Here is a 13,642-nt window from a genome sequence, read left to right on the forward strand (position 1 = left end):
GAATGTAAAAACAATCCTTTTTAATGAATAATTATGTTTTAATTTTAAATTTTTTTTTAAAATTATGAATAATTATTGTCTTAAAAATGTTGTAATGAGCAATTTATTTATATCTTCAGTGCCTTACAGGAGTGGCATTCCAGTAGGTGTTCTTAGGTTCAACTAAACAGTCAGTCAAACCTGTAAGACCTAAACAGGTCACATTCAAAAAACATTAGAAGGATACAAGAAAGAAAGAACAGCATGCCAGCATGGCAGAGTCAGGCATTTCTCTAGTGCTTTACACAGTAGTCTAAGGGCTGTCATCCATGCCTCTCTCCCTCTCCCTCCAGCTCAAATACCATAAGCACAAGACCATAATAGAGGGGTGCAAGAACCAGCCTGGCTTAGAAGTACCATGTCCCAAATAAGAACCAACATCTTTTTCTAACAGTTTCATAGACATAACTTCCAGATGCCTGTAAGGGACATACCCATAAGAGCCACTGCACACAGAGAAGTCCGAAACTGTGGTTTACCAACAGGTATTCATGTTCATTTATAGTAATCCCAAGTCCAGAGGCATAACAGGTGGTGTTTTTTCCTTAAGTCCTGTTGCCTAGTAACACAGTTGACATTCCACCCTTATTAGGTTTCCAGGGGAGCAGAACTAGAAAGTTAATGCAAGATCAGATTTGTTTATATAGAAAAAGGAAGGATAAATCCCTGGAAATGGAATTTCTGGGTCAAAGGGTGTATGTGTGGGGGGGGGGGTGCATTTTTTTTTTAGACGTCTGTTTAAATAATTAAATACTTGCAGGTTACATACACCATGATCCAAGTTAGCAAAATTATGAAAAGAGTGAAATTAATGCTTGTGCTGACTGTTCTTATCTAGGTGACCACAAAGTAACAGTGATAGAAACTTATGGAAGACATGTACACTTATTTCTCACATGGGAATAAGTTTCTTTATTTTCCTTAAACAGTTTTCTCAAGTGATTCCCTTTAGAAAGCTGTAGATTGGCCAGAAATGAAAATTTACTTAGTTTTCAATAGAAGACTTGAGAGTAGTCATTTTATTAGTTTCATTAACTGCTGCCTTTCCTCTGAAATCAACTTTGTGTCCTTGAACTATTTTTTAAAAAGATAATATTAAAGTACTTTAGATGGCCATCCAGTGTTCAACATAAAGATTAGCAGAATTCGGGAATTCCCTGGAGTCCAGTGGTTAGGACTCCGTGCTTTTGCTGCTGAGGGCATGGGTTTGATCCCTGGTCTGGGAACTTAGATCCTGCAAGCCGTGCAGGCACCCAAAAAAAAAAAGAATAATCAGAGCTTCCCAAAGATAGAATATGCTTCCTTAAGAGACAGTGAAGCCCTTACCATTAGGTGACCTCCTGGAAGGAATTTTATTATACAAATTAAGACATTGGGTAGTTAGTAGACCTTGATATTTTGGGTCCCTCAGGCAACTCCTTTGATCCTGTGATTCTGTGATACTTGTTTTGCATATTAATATGTATTTCTGTGATCGCAGAGTATAGAAAGTTGGTTATAAGAGCATTTTCTTTGTAATTCAGGCAAGTATTCCATTCCCCACTCCATTATCTGGGCATCTGTCTCAACCACCCACTTTACTTTGCCTGAATAGTGTAATGTTTTTTACAGTATTTCTGTTTCCATATATTTATCTTCATTTTCATCACAGAGTTCTAAATCCTAGTTATCTATCATTACAGGGAAATTGTATACAATATAGACATTTGAGGCAGAAAGTAGATTTTGCTTTAAGCTTCAGTCTTGTCATCTTAAAGAAGGCTTATGTATTCCACTATTTTAAGTCAATATTTTGTCAGCCTCTCACACTTGCAACATTTTAAATATACATCAAAGCACTCACGGAAATTATTGGGACTTGGAAGGAGTCCAGTCTTCTAATTAAAATCTGTTGGTGATTTTCAGAATGAAGCAATGACTGGTTCTCACACCCAGAACCGAGTCCTCTCTCGAATCACTCTGGCGTTAATGGAGGACACTGGGTAAGACAGCTGTGAGAATTTTATATGAATTGTTTATTAAAATGAAATGAATATTAAGATTACTATTAAGATGAAATGAATATTAGCTTAAGAAAATACTGACATTTTACACTGAAGTAAAATATACCTATTTTTAAAATGTTGTGCAGTTAGCTATCCATTACCTGTACCAGCTCCACTCATTCATTCAGTAAATGTTTGAGGCCCTGAGGTGTATAGTAATGAATAGAACTAAATCCCTGGCATTATGAGATTTATTTTTTAATAAGCAGAGCCCATGCGGATATGAAGGAAAAGCTTACATAAACAATTTTTTTTAATTGTAAGTGAAATTGGTTTATGTAGAGATTCCTGGTTTTTAAGGCAATAGAACTTTCTTGTAAAGCAATAGAATACTGTTTTTAAATGACTCCAATGGGAGTCTTTTTCTCTGTGGGCTCCTGGGGTTTTTTTTGACAAGTCTCAGTTTTTGATAGCTTCCTTGCTTTTTGGTATAGCAGGATGTACCAGGCTGATCTGCATCATCCTAGATCTGGCATCAGCCAGTTTTCCAAGGAGCACTGGAATGTTCCTTTTGATGGAGAATAGCTTTTAGAAACCACAATCTAGGGACTGTGTTCATTTCTACTGGGTTGTCATTGCTTCTCGTCATTTTCAGTGGACCAAGGAGGGAAATTCATATTTTTGAAAAGAAAAAAAAAATGCTGGATTCCTTTTAGTGCCATTATAGCTCTTTCCCATTTATCCCTAAAAAGCAATGGCCAACAAAAGTGGTTCTGCTGCTCTGTTTAACAACCTATTTATAGCCCTTCTGTAAATAATGCTAGTTTCTTTAAGATACCAGTAGGATATAGAAGCACTGTGGAGTGTTGTGGGTCACTAGTGAAACATGGCACTGGTGAACTTCAAAGCATTTCTTCCTTTTTCTGATGCAAGAGAAAAATGAGCCAGATGTTTCTAAGTATCTGGCAGTATTTTTAAATTGTAGATGTGGAAATTAATTTTCATAAATCCATAAGACTTTAGTGTAGATTAGCTAAATTCCTTCTCCCAGTAAAAGACATTATCATGTCTCCATCCAGAAACCTGGGAATCATCCTTGACAACTCCCTCTCCCTACCTCTCACATCTAATCAATCATAAATCTTGATTAATTTTTAGCTCTTCAGTATCCCAGGAGTCTGTCTACTTTTTGGGTCACATTTATCAAGGCCACCATTATCTTTTCCTTGGATTACTATAGTAGCCTTTTTTTTAATGTCTCCCTGCATCTCAAGTGGTCCTTTCTACTGCCCAAAGCCCTTCACACATTCTGCAAAATGTCGTTTAGAAGTTTTTTAGGCATGGTGTCTCACACAGTGAGAAATACATCACAACCAAAGTACACACATACGTATATAATGGTTGAGAGTAAAGATGTTGATGAGGGTGCCAAAACCATTCAATGGAGAAAGAATAGTTTTTTCAACAAATGGTGTTGGGACAACTGGATATCCATATACAAAAGAATGAACCCCTACCACACATGATATACAAAAATTAACTCAAAATGGATTGAAGACCTAAATATAAGGCTAAAACTATACAATTCTTAGAAGGAAATATTGGTGTAAATCTTCATGATACTAGATTAGGCAGTGATTTCTTAGATATGACACCAAAAGCACAAGCAACCAAAGAAAAAATAGATAAATTGGACTTCATCAAAATTAAATACTTGTACTTCAAAGGACACTGTCAAGAAAGTGGAAAGAACTCACAAAAGGAGAAAATATTTGCAAATTATCTATCTGATAAGGATCTAGTACCCAGAATATATAAAGAACTCTTAACAACTCGAAATAAAAAGACAACTCAATTTAAAAATTGGTGAAGGATTTGAATAGATATTTCTCTAAAGGGCTTCCCTGGTGGCGCAGTGGTTGAGAATCTGCCTGCCAATGCAGGGGACATGGGTTCGAGCCCTGGTCTGGGAAGATCCCACATGCCGCAGAGCAACTAGGCCCGTGAGCCACAACTACTGAGCCTGTGCGTCTGGATCCTGTGCTCCGCAACAAGAGAGGCCGCGATAGTGAGAGGCCTGCACACTGCGATGAAGAGTGGCCCCTGCTTGCCACAACTAGAGAAAGCCCTCGCACAGAAACGAAGACCCAACACAGCCAAAAAAAAATTAAATAAATAAATTTAAAAAAAAAAAAAGAATAAAAAAGAAAAACTAACAAAAGTAGGTTCGTTGCCTTTGATTAATTTTGCCAGGAAATTATCGATAAATCACTGTGGTTTTTCTCTGAAATTGGAACATTTTTAATGTTTTAGGCATAGTATTCATTTGTCTTATTATAATGGTGTAATGTTTAGTCACAAGCAGGAGCCATATTGATAGAATATCACAAATTCAAGGCCAGGGAAGCAAGAAACTAGGACCAACTGGATCAGATTAGGTAAAGGCTAGACAACTAGTAATTCTACTTTTCTTCTTCAGTTTACTCCCTTCTCTTTTTCTCTCATTCTCTTTGTTTCTTTGCCTTTTATTCCCCTTGTCTCACACCTTAATCATTTTCTCCTCTGTGACTTATATCGTCTTTGAAAATTACAATGGGAACACGGTTTGGTTTGGTTTGGTTTTTTTCAAATGTAAAAGCACCCTCGAGTACTCATGTTTTCCTCAAGACTAAAATTTCACAGTCCCTGCTGCAGTGATCCTGTGCAGCAATCCTGTGCAGGATGGACTTTGTTTGTAAATGCTCATCTGTGGGGATGGTCACCAAAGTCCTTTTTGAGGTTCTAGTTTGCTCATTGTTGAGATTTGTAATTGGTATGCTGGAGTTGTTTTTTAAATGACAGTAATATAAAGTGCTTTGTTTGAATTATTTCCACAGCTGGTATAAAGCTAATTACAGCATGGCAGAGAAGTTAGACTGGGGCCGAGGAATGGGCTGTGACTTTGTCAGGAGGAGCTGTAAATTCTGGATTGATCAGCAGAGACAAAAGTAAGGATGCCTTTCCTCCTAATGTCTTTGATGACACCGTTTATTCCTGATTTTGTTCTCTATCCAGAGCCTAAAGTGTCCCGATTTTCAAAATGTCGTCTAAACAGTTCAATTTCAAAATGTGTGGAAAACCGTCTACAGTTCTTTATGATAATATCATAATAACTAGCCACAGTATTGTTTTAAAGCATATACCAAAAGGATGTACAGTGTGAGCGCCAGAGCCATAAAACATTTCTGTTTACCTTGTAATTCATAAATATATATATTGCAAAATTTTCCATACTCTAGCATTCTTATTTGTTTTCTTCAGAGAATGCACTCATAAACATAGATGCCACTATTGATTCAGTATCAAAAACATAAAACAACATTTGAATAGTGGTTCTCTAATCTGGATGCATCTCATAATTACCTAGAAAGCTTTTTAAAAAATACAGTCTCCAATTTTGGGGGAAACACGCACACACACATGCGCTCATATATTTACAAATGTATATATTTTTAAACTTTTTGAGGTAATTGTAGATTCACATATAGTTGTAGAAGAAATAGAGCCCTCATGTGTACTTTATCCAGTTTCCTTCATTGGTAACATCTTGCAAAACTGTAGTACCATATCACACCCAGGATATTGACATTGATACAGTCAGATACAAAATATCTGGATTACCACAGGGATCCCTCCTATTGCCCTTTTGTAACTATACCCACTTCCCTCCCACCCCTGAAAACTACTAATCTGTTCTCCATTTCTGTAATTTTGTCATTTCAAGGATGTTATATAAATGGACTCATAATGGTATCTACCCTTTTGGGATTGGCTTTTTTCACTCAGCATAATTTTCTGAGGATTCACCCAGTTGTTGTGTATATCAAAACTTTGCTCATTTTTATGGCTGAATAATATTCCATGATATGGATGTACCACAGTTTGTTTAACCATTCACATGTTGACATCTGGGTTGTTTCTAGTTTTGGGCTATTATGAATAAAGCTGATATAAACTTTTGTGTACAGGATTTCGTGTGAACATAAATCTTCATTTTTCTAGAATAAGTGCCTAGGAGTGCAATCACTGTGTAATATGGTAGTTGCAAGTTTAGTGTTGTAAGAAACTGCCAAACTCTTTTCCAGAATGGCTATACCATTTTATATTCCAACCAGCAATGTATGAGCAATAACAGTTTCTCCACATCCTCACCAGCATTTGGTATTGTCACCTTTTTTTTTTTAACATCTTTATTGGAGTATAATTGCTTTACAGTGTTGTGTTAGTTTCTGCTGTATAACAAAGTGAATCAGGTATATGCATACATATATCCGCATATGCCATTTCTCTTGCGTCTCCCTCCCACCCTCCTTATCCCACCCCTCTAGGTGGTCGCAAAGCACCAAGCTGATCTCCCTGTGCCATGCAGCTGCTTCCCACTAGCTATCTATTTTACATTTGGTAGTGTATGTATGTCAGTGTTACTCTCTCACTTCGTCCCAGCTTACCCTTCCCCCTCCCCGTGTCCTCAAGTCCATTCTCTACGTCTGTGTCTTTATTCCTGTCCTGCCCCTAGGTTCTTCAGAACCATTTTTTTTTTAGATTCCATATATATGTGTTAGCATACGGTATTAGTTTTTCTCTTTCTGACTCACTCTGTATGACAGACTCTAGGTCCATCCACCTCACTACAAATAACTCAATATCGTTTCTTTTTATGGCTTGAGTAATATTCCATTATATATATGTGCCACATCTTCTTTATCCATTCACCTGTTGATGGGCACTTAGGTTACTTCCATGTCCTGGCTATTGTAAATAGTGCTGCAATTAACATTGTGGTACATGACTCTTTTTGAATTATGGTTTTCTCAGGGTATATGCCCAGTAGTGGGATTTCTAGGTCATTTGGTAGTTCTATTTTTAGTTTTTTAAGGAACCTCCATATTGTTCTCCATAGTGGCTGTTTCAATTTACATTCCCACCAACAGTGCAAGAGGGTTCCCTTTTCTCCACACCCTCTCCAGCATTTATTGTTTGTAGATTTTTTGATGATGGCCATTCTGACCAGTGTGAGGTGATACCTCATTGTAGTTTAGATTTGCATTTCTCTAATAATTAGTGCTGTTGAGCATCTTTTCACTTGTTTGTTGGCAATCTGTATATCTTCTTTGGAGAAATGTCTATTTAGGTCTTCTGCCCATTTTTGGATTGGGTTGTTTGTTTTTGGATATTGAGCTGCATGAGCTGCTTGTATATTTTGGAGATTAATCCTTTGTCAGTTGCTTCGTTTGCAAATATTTTCTCCCATTCTGAGAGTTGTCTTTTCATCTTGTTTATGGTTTCCTTTGCTGTGCAAAAGCTTTTAAGTTTCATTAGATCCCATTTTTTTTGTTTTGTTTTGTTTTATTTCCATTTCTTTAGGAGGTGGGTCAAAAAGGATCTTGCTGTGATTTATGTCATAAAGTGTTCTGCCTATGTTTTCCTCTAAGAGTTTGATAGTGTCTGGCCTTACATTTAGGTCTTTAATCCATTTTGAGTTTATTTTTGTGTATGGTGTTAGGGAGTGTTCTAATTTCATTCTTTTACATGTAGCTGTCCAGTTTTTCCAGCACCACTTATTGAAGAGACTGTCTTTTCTCCATTGTATGTTCTTACCTCCTTTATCAAAGATAAGGTGACCATATGTGCGTGGCTTTATCTCTGTGCTTTCTATCTTGTTCCACTGATCTATATTTCTGTTTTTGTGCCAGTACCATACTGTCTTGATTACTATAGCTTTGTAGTATAGTCTTAAGTCAGGGAGCCTGATTCCTCCAGCTCTGTTTTTCTTTCTCAGGATTGTTTGGCTATTCAGGGTCTTTTGTGTTTCCATACAAGTTGTGCAATTTTTTGTTCTAGTTCTGTGAAAAATGCCATTGGTAGTTTGATAGGGATTGCATTGAATCTGTGGATTGCTTTGGGTAATAGAGTCATTTTCACAATGTTGATTCTTCCAATCCAAAAACATAGTATATCTCTCCATCTGTTTGTATCATCTTTAATTTCTTTCATCAGTGTCTTATAGTTTTCTGCATACAGGTCTTTTTTCTCCTTAGGTAGGTTTATTCCTAGGTATTTTATTCTTTTTGTTGCAATGGTAAATGGGAGTGTTTCCTTAATTTCTCTTTCAGATTTTTCATCATTAGTGTATAGGAATGCAAGAGATTTCTGTGCATTAATTTTGTATCCTTCTACTCTACCAAATTCATTGATTAGCTCTAGGAGTTTTCTGGTGGCATCTTTAGGATTCTCTATGTATAGTATCCTGTCATCTGCAAACAGTGACAGTTTTACTTCTTCTTTTCTGATTTGGATTCCTTTTATTTCTTTTTCTTCTCTGATTGCCATGGCTAAAACTTACAAAACTATGTTGAATAATAGTGAGAGTGGGCAACTTTGTCTTTTTCCTGATCTTAGAGGAAATGGTTTCAGTTTTTCACTGTTGACAACGATGTTGGCTGTGGGTTTGTCATATATGGCCTTTATTGTGTTGAAGTAGGTTCCCTCTTTGCCTACTTTCTGGAGAGTTTTTATCATAAATGGGTGTTGAATTTTCCCAAAAGCTTTTTCTGCATCTATTGAGATGATCATATGGTTTTTATCCTTCAATTTGTTAATATGCTATATCACTTTTATTGATTTGCATATCTTGAAGAGCCCTTGCATTGCTGGGATAAACCCCACTTGATCATGGTGTATGATCCTATTAATGTGCTATTGAATTCTGTTTGCTAGTAGTTTGTTGAGGATTTTTACATCTATGCTCATCAGTGATATTGGCCTGTAGTTTTCTTTTTTGTGACATCTTTGTCTGGTTTTGGTATCAGGGTGATGGTGGCCTCATAGAATGAGTTTGGTAGTGTTCCTCCCTCTGCAATATTTTGGAAGAGTTTGAGAAGGATAGGTGTTAGCTCTTCTCTGAATGTTTGATAGAATTCGCCTGTGAAGCCATCTGGTCCTGGACTTTTGTTTGTTGGAAGATTTTTAATCACAGTCTCAATTTCAGTGCCTGTGATTGGCCTCTTTAAATTTTCTATTTCTTCCTGGTTCAGTCTCGGAAGGTTGTGCTTTTCTAAGAATTTGTCCATTTCTTCCCAGTTGTCCATTTTATTGTCATATAGTTGCTTGTAGTAATCTCTCATGATCCTTTGTATTTGTGCAGTGTCAGTTGTTGCTTCTCCTTCTTTTTTTTTTTTTAATTTTTATTTATTTATTTATTTATTTATTTATTTTTGGCTGTGTTGGGTCTTCGTTTCTGTGCGAGGGCTTTCTCCAGTTGTGGCAAGTGGGGGCCACTCTTCATCGCGGTGCGCGGGCCTCTCACTATCGCGGCCTCTCTTGTTGCAGAGCACAGGCTCCAGACGCACAGGCTCAGCAACTGTGGCTCACGGGCCCAGCTGCTCCGCGGCATGTGGGATCCTCCCAGGCCAGGGCTCGAACCCGTGTCCCCTGCATTGGCAGGCAGATTCTCAACCACTGCGCCACCAGGGAAGCCCGCTTCTCCTTTTTCATTTCTAATTCTGTTGATTTGAGTCTTCTACCTTTTTTTCTTGGTGAGTCTGGCTAATGGTTTATCAATTTTGTTTATCTTCTCAAAGGACCAGCTTTTCTTTTTATTGATCTTTGCTATTGTTTCCTTCATTTCTTTTTCATATATTTCTGATCTGATCTTTATGATTTCTTTCCTTCTGCTACCTTTGGGGTTTTTTTGTTCTTCTTTCTCCAGTTGCTTTAGGTGTACGATTAGGTTGTTTATTTGAGATTTTTCTTGTTTCTTGAGGTAAGATTGTATTGCTATAAACTTCCCTCTTAGAACTGCTTTTGCTGCATCCCATAGGTTTTGGGTCACCGTGTTTTCATTGTCATTTGTTTCTAGGTATTTTTTGATTTCCTCTTTGATTTCTTCAGTGATCTCTTGGTTATTTAGTAGTGTATTGTTTAGCCTCCATGTGTTTATATTTTTTACAGATTTTTTCCTGTAATTGATATCTAGTCTCATAGCGTTGTGGTCAGAAAAGATACTTGATATGATTTCAATTTTCTTAAATTTACCAAGGCTTGATTTGTGACCCAAGTTATGATCTATCCTGGAGAATGTGCCCTGAGCACTTGAGAAGAAAGTGTATTCTGTTGTTTTTGGATGGAATGTCCTATAAATATCAATTAAGTCCATCTTGTTTAATGTGTCATTTAAAGCTTGTGTTTCCTCATTTATTTTCATTTTGGATGATCTGTCCATTGGTGAAAGTGGGGTGTTAAAGTCCCCTACTATGATTGTGTTACTGTTGATTTCCCCTTTTATGGCTGTTAGCATTTGCCTTATGTATTGAGGTGCTCCTATGTTGGGTGCATAAATATTTACAATTGTTATATCTTCTTCTTGGATTGATCCCTTGATCACTATATAGTATCCTTCTTTGTCTCTTATAATAGTCTTTATTTTAAAGTCTATTTTGTCTGATATGAGAATTGCTACTCCAGCTTTCTTTTGATTTCCATTTGCATGAATATCTTTTTCCATCCCCTCACTTTCAGTCTGTATGTGTCCCTAGGTCTGAAGTGGGTCTCTTGTAAACAGTGTATGTACAGGTCTTGTTTTTGTATCCATTCAGCCAGTCTATGTCTTTTCATTGGAACATTTAATCCATTTACATTTAAGGTAATTATCAATATGTATGTTCCTATTACCATTTTCTTAACTGTTTTGGGTTTGTTATTGTAGGCCTTTTCCTTCTCTTGTGTTTCCTGCCTAGAGAAGTTCCTTTAGCATTTGTTGTAAAGCTGGTTTGGTGGTGCTGAATTCTCTTAACTTTTGCTTATCTGTAAAGGTTTTAATTTCTCCATCAAATCTGAATGAGATCCTTGCTGTGTAGAGTAATCTTGGTTGTAGGTTTTTCCCTTTCATCACTTTAAATATGTCCTGCCACTCCCTTCTGGTTTGCAGAGTTTCTGCTGAAAAAGCAGCTGTTAACCTTATGGGGATTCCCTTGTATGTTATTTGTTGCTTTTCCCTTGCTGCTTTTAATATTTTTTCTTTGTATTTAATTTTTGATTGATTAATATGTGTCTTGGCATGTTTCTCCTTGGATTTATCCTGTATGGGAATCTCTGTACTTCCTGGACTTGATTGACTTGATTGACTATTTCCTTTCCCATATTAGGGAAGTTTTGACTATAATCTTTTCAAATATTTTTTCAGACCATTTCTTTTTCTCTTCTTCTTCTGGGACCCCTATAATTCAAATGTTGGTGTGTTTAATGTTGTCCCAGAGGTTTCTGAAACTGTCCTCAATTCTTTTCATTCCTTTTTCTTTATTCTGCTCCCTGGCAGTTATTTCCACCATTTTATCTTCCAGCTCACTTATCCGTTCTTCTGCCTCAGTTTTTCTGTTATTGATTCCTTCTAGAGTGTTTTTAGTTTTCTTAATTGTGTTGTTTATCACTGTTTATTTGCTCTTTAGTTCTTCTAGATCCTTGGTAAATGTTTCTTGTATTTTCTCCGTTCCATTTCCGAGATTTTGGATTATCTTTACTGTAGGTTTCCTATTTCTTCTTCGTTTATTTGGTCTTGTAGGTTTTCACCTTGCTCCTTCGTCTGTAACATATTTTTTTGTCGTTTCTTTTTTCTTTTTTTTTTTTGATGGGTGATGCTGTATTCCTGTCTTACTGGTTGTTTGGCCTGAGACGTTCAGCACTGGAGTTTGCAGGCAGTTAGATAGAGCTGGGTCTTGGTGCTGAGATGAGGACCTTCTGGAGGCCTCAGTCCAATTGATATTCCCTGGGGTCTGAGGTTCTCTGTTAGTCCAGCAGTTTGGACTCAGAGCTCCCACCACAGGAGCTCGGGCCCGACCTCCAGCCTGGGAACCAAGATCCTGCAAGCTTCGTGGCACAGTAAAAAAAAAAAAAAAGGAAGAAAGAAATTAAAAAAGGATCAGTACAATATCAAACAATAAAAAACAAAATAAAATTAGAAAGATAAAAATATATCAGGAAAAATAAAACTATAATTGAAACAACTGCAACAAGGTAAAATAAAACCACAGCAAAAAAAAAAGAAAAAAAGGGAGGGGGCCAACAAGCCAAAAGGAGAGATCACTAACAAAGTATAAAGAATAAAATAAAATTAGAAAAATAAAAGCTTTTTAGGAAAAATATAAAAGAATCAACAACAGTGAATCAACAAGGTAAAACAGAACCCCAGTCTAAGAGAGGAAAAAAGAAAAAAGAAGCCTTGGCTATGGGGGTACAGATTAGGCTGGGGTGGTGGTGGAACTTAGGCAGAGGTGGGGGTTTAGTGTGGGGCAGGACCTAGGCCGGTGGGGGGTGAAATTTGAGCGTGGCGCAGGGCCTCTGCTTAGGTCCTGCGCAGAAGGGGAGAGGCAGCACGTCGAAAGGAGGGCCTCTGGTGTGTGGGGTTCTGGAGTTTGGACGTAGGGCCCTGAGTGAGGGTGTGTGGGTGGGGTTTAGGCCCAGCTCGTGGCAGGGGGTCTCGAAGTGTAGAGGCAGGGCCCTGGGTGGGGGTGTAGGGGCAGGGCTTGGGCTCTGTGTGGCAGGAGGGAGGCTCCAAGGGCAGAGGATTAGGCCTGGGAGCCCAGCAGGCTTCCTGGTGCCTACGTGGACAGGGAAAGCACTGGCCCCATTCCCTTCTGTTCCTTCACGCCCCTCCCCCACTGTCTCCCCCAGGCTGTCCACCGTCGGGCTGGACCCCCAACTGTGGGTGGGTCCCGCTGGGTGTAGGAACTCCTCCCCTCCCCCAGCCACCCCTCAGGGGTGCTGGTCCCAGAGGTCCGGCCTTTACTTTTGCTCCCCCTTCCCTCCCTCCCACTCCCTCAGGACCCGCGCGGCTGGAGGGGGCCTAGGTGGGCAGAGGATCAGGCCTGGGATCTCAGCAGGTTCCTGGGGGTCCAGGTGTGCAGGGGAAACCTGACCATGCTCCCTTTTGATCCTCCTCCCTCCCAGTGGTTCCCCAGTTTCCCCCTTGGGGCGTGGGATCCCTTCCCCTCCCCCAGCCGCCCCTCAGGAACGCCAGTCCCATCCCGCCTCCACTACTCCTCCCCCTTCACTCCCCCCACGCCCCACATCCTACCCAGTCACTGGGTTTTCCTCCCGTCCCCTTAGGTGTCCATGGTCCCCCACGGGAGCCAGCCTGGTAGGTGCCCTAGTTGTGAGGAGATGCAAATTCTGCATCCTCCTAGTATGCCATCTTGACTCTGCCCCCGTCACCATTTTTTATTTTAGCTATTCTGAAAAGTAGTGTGATATATCATTGTGGTTTTAATTTGCATTTCCCTAATGGCTAATGATGTTGAACATCTTTTCATGTACTTATTTGCTATCTAGATATCCTCTTTGGTGAGATGTCTCTTCGTGTCTTATGCCAATATGACTTTTAGTTCTCTTAACAGTGTTTTTGTGGAACAAAAGTTTTTTAATTTTGATGAATTTCAAATTATCAGTTTGTCCTTTTATGAGTCATACTAATGCCTGATTCCTGCCTTCAGACATTCTGATTCAATTGGTATGGGGTGCAAGGTGGGCATGGAGACTTTAAAAATCTCTCTAGATGATTCTAATGTGCAGCAAAATTTGGGAACAAC

General features: G+C 38.7%; 1 protein-coding gene across 3 annotated transcripts in view; it reads left to right on the plus strand.

Moving 5' to 3' along the window:
• Positions 1-13,642, plus strand: part of LMLN (leishmanolysin like peptidase) — a 122,990-nt gene that overhangs the window by 41,713 nt on the left and 67,635 nt on the right. For all 3 annotated transcript variants that reach the window (XM_057544958.1, XM_057544960.1, XM_057544959.1), the window contains exons 11-12: positions 1,945-2,021; positions 4,901-5,011. In XM_057544958.1, coding sequence (XP_057400941.1) covers positions 1,945-2,021; positions 4,901-5,011 — 188 coding nt within the window. The remainder of the gene's footprint in view (positions 1-1,944; positions 2,022-4,900; positions 5,012-13,642) is intronic.

Source organism: Balaenoptera acutorostrata, chromosome 4 (assembly GCF_949987535.1).
Source record: "Balaenoptera acutorostrata chromosome 4, mBalAcu1.1, whole genome shotgun sequence".
NCBI lineage: Eukaryota > Metazoa > Chordata > Mammalia > Artiodactyla > Balaenopteridae > Balaenoptera > Balaenoptera acutorostrata.